The sequence below is a fragment of the Phaethon aethereus genome, assembly GCF_964289735.1.
Source record: "Phaethon aethereus genome assembly, chromosome: 3".
In the NCBI taxonomy this organism is placed as follows: Eukaryota; Metazoa; Chordata; class Aves; order Phaethontiformes; family Phaethontidae; genus Phaethon; species Phaethon aethereus.
The window spans coordinates 110,581,175-110,584,530 of record NC_138576.1 but is presented as its reverse complement, the minus strand read 5'-3'; the positions used below and the strand labels follow the sequence as shown (position 1 = coordinate 110,584,530).

General features: G+C 54.1%; 1 protein-coding gene across 1 annotated transcript; it reads left to right on the top strand.

The window, feature by feature from the left end:
• Positions 1-344: 344 nt before the first annotated feature.
• Positions 345-2,745, top strand: LOC309404216 (carbohydrate sulfotransferase 9-like; the record flags this gene model as incomplete). Its single annotated transcript, XM_081998604.1, has 2 exons — positions 345-444; positions 1,934-2,745. The coding sequence occupies 2 exons, from the start codon at positions 345-347 to the stop codon at positions 2,743-2,745; spliced, it is 912 nt and encodes a 303-aa protein (XP_081854730.1).
• Positions 2,746-3,356: the final 611 nt, after the last annotated feature.

The following is a 3,356-nucleotide window of genomic DNA, read 5'->3' as shown; positions in this document are numbered from 1 at the left end:
GGCTCTGCAGGACCCTGCACGGGGACTGTGGGCGCAGGGCTCGTTTCTCACAGGGACCGCAGCCATCCGGTGTGGCCGAGTGCTGAGGTCGGCAGGGACGTCGAATTAAAAGGCAGGTTCTGCCTCAAAAGCTGACGCTGTAAACATAGGGCAGGAGGCACCTTTCGTGCCTCAGGCTGTTTCCCTGCCCCTAGCCGAGCTACTGCCCAAACAGCACTTTAGCCCAGCTCTGGGTGTGCTCACTCTTAAATAAACACAGGAGGTTCCCCAACACCCTTCCTCCGGGTCCCCACCTGCCTGCCGGCACGGCATTCGGCTCCCAGCGCCGCAGCGGCACCCGAGAAATGCGCTTCCTTCCCCGCCTCGCCATCGCGGCTGCCCTGGGCATCGCCACCTTCCTGAGCTGGAGGCTGCTTCTCCGGAGCCCGGCCGCCGGCCGAGGAGGTAACACCTGGGCACCGAGGCGGTTCTGCACGGCTGGCAGCATTTCTGTGCCGTGGGAGAAATGACCCGCAGCTTTTTTGGGAGGTTCTTGGTAGGCAAATGCCTATGGCACAGAAAATACTGTTTGCACAGCCCCAGAGGCAGGATAACCTCCAGAGAAAGCCCTTGCTGTGGGGTTCTGCAGCTTTATGTCCTTAGTGGGGTCATTGATCTCAGGTGTGGTGAGGAAACCAGGTGTCAGACTGCTGGAGGTGACTCCCAAAACCTTTGCTGGGAAGGGTGAAATGCTGTTGGGGAGGCAGGAGCAGGGAAATCAGTCATCAATGCCTCTCTTGCCTAAAAAATGCACCCTTCCCCTCTAGTCCCAGTCAATCCAGGGCAAAGTCATCACTAGATTTTGCAGACGTTGTCAGTCTGGGCGAAGGGCAGCCCAGGGTAGCTTCAGGCACCGCTGCATTTCTTCCTGCGCTGCCGGTGTCCTTTGCCTAATTTTAACTGTGCTTCTCCTCCGTGTGCGACAGCCTCCCCGAATCAGTGGGAAATATTTAACTTCCCAAGGACCCGGGAGAAACCATCAAACTGTCTCCCCGGGCTGCCGAATGCCTGCGCTCAGCAGATGAGGCAGACATGTGCTGCTGCTAAAAAAAATCCTGAAGTAGTGAGGCAGGCATTCATCTTCTGCATTCACACCCGCTATGGCCTCTTCACATCAAAAATAAGAAGATAAGGAATAAGAAGCAAAGCTGAAATTTGAGAAATTAAACCGACTGTCATAGAGTCTTTATATTTGCTTTTGCCTTTTGTATTTGCTTTGTTGTCTTCTCGCTTCTATTTGCTTTTGGGTTTTATTTGCTTTTTGCTTTTTGTTTGCTTTTGCCTTTTTATCTGCAGGAGAAAAAAATTTACATATGTAAGTGACGCAAGAAGTTACATCATTTGGGTTCCTAAATCACCCCGAGCCATTAAGAATAATGTCTTGCTTTCGCGTATATTTGATAGCTGATGTTAACCAATTAACAGATGCAAAAGGGTTTGCAGGGGGTTGTGTATTTGTAGCTACAAACCAATTTACTGCTCCTTGGTCTCTCAGAGTGTTTCTGACTCTCTTTGCTAAACCCACCTCGGTTAAGCTCAGTCAAAAGTGAGGAGTTAAAAGCAAAAATTATGATTTAGTGGAGAATGGGGCCCGTGGCACACAGCTACAGCTGAGATCAGTGCTCAGGCACGGCGGTTTGGGGAAAGCAGTGTCCGGGTGCCCATGAGCTGACACATTCATGGCGACAGAAACCTGTTTCCCAGGAAAAGCGAGCTTTTCGCCAGGCAGGGCTGGTCTCCCCTCTCCTACCCCTCTTTGTTCACCCTTATATCCTTTCCACGCTGGAATAGCTGGAAAAGAGCCTGCCAACAGCGTCCCGCGCTGGGGTGCCGGCTTGGGGCAGAGGTCTGCTATGAGCTTTCCTCGTCTCCATCTTCAAATGGTGTTTCCCAGGCGACCTGGCCCCCAAGGCAGAGGAGGGCTTCACTTTGACGCTGGACACCTTCCTTCACGTTCAGCAGCTCAGGAAGAAGAGACTGAGAGCTTTCTGCAGCCGATCAGGCAAAGTCACCACACTGCCGAGGAGCCGAGAGGAGAGAGCCCGCCTGCTCTCCAGTTTGAGGGTAAGCACCAAGCTGGACCTCCTCTACTGCCAAGTGCCATCGACGGGGACGGAGGAATGGCAGCAGCTTTTGGAGAAGCTAGAGGAGAAGGAAAACGTGACGCTCCCGGTGCTGCTTCCCTACCCTCGGCGGCACGCTCTGGAGACGCAGCTGAGCGAGTTCAACCTGACAGCGACAGAGACCATGTTAGGGTCTTACACCAAAGTGCTGTTTGTCAGGGACCCTTTCCAGAGGCTGATCTCCGCGTTCATGCAAGGCATGGGCAGCAGCCCTTCCTTCAGCAGCTTTGTTCAGGACGTTTTAGACAGCGGACAGCACAACGCCAGCGTGACGTGGAAACCGCTCGTCAGCCTCTGCCGGCCCTGCCTCGTTCGGTATGACTACGTGGTGGTGTTCGGCTTCCTCAGGCAGGAGCTTGGTCATCTGCTGCGGCAGGCCGGGCTGCCCGCTGACAGCCTCCTCCCCGAGTTCACCGACACCCAGGCGAGCTGGACCTACAGCTGGTTATCAGAGCAGATGTTCAGCGAGCTGTCCCTCCAACAGAAGCAGCAACTCTCTCATTTCTACCGCCGGGACCTTTCTGCTTTCCCGTTTTCTAGCAGTTTTCTGTCAGACCTCCTCAGCACCCCAGAGACCTGGTAGCTTTACCCTGGCTGGAGGGACTGTTTCAGAGAGCCTTAATCCAAACGCAAGCACTTTGAGATACCAGCTGGGTTATAGACAGACCCTCGCTCCGTGGCTGCGTGCTGCACGCTTGTCCATGTCACCGCTCCAAAAGGCACGCCAGAGAGCCGTGACGGACCACTGGCAGGGACAGGGTATCAAGGCTCCTCATGTGGCTGTGTTACGTTTAAATATGGCAGGATCAAGCTCTAGGGAAAGGCATGGCTTTGGGGCTTGGAAAACTGCATGAACTGAACTGTCATGGGGTAAACAGCTCTCAGCAGAACTATTTTGGGGTAGGTTGTGTTGGACCCACAGCAGCATCCACACATGCTCTGCCTGCACTGCCATTTTATGTTCTGGGCTCCCTTTTGGGCCAAGAGGTTTGGCAAATGGCTTCTTCGTGACAAATCTCCCCACACAGATACAAGAAGCCCTCCCAAAGGAGCACATCATCTTGAGTCCCTCTACTCTGCAAAAGTAGGTGAGATATGACACAGGGTGGCAGACCCTCCCGGGGAACCACTGGTGATCTTCCCACGCTGAGGGAAGGCCAGGCCCGGCCCATCATTTGGTCTTATCTGTTCTGT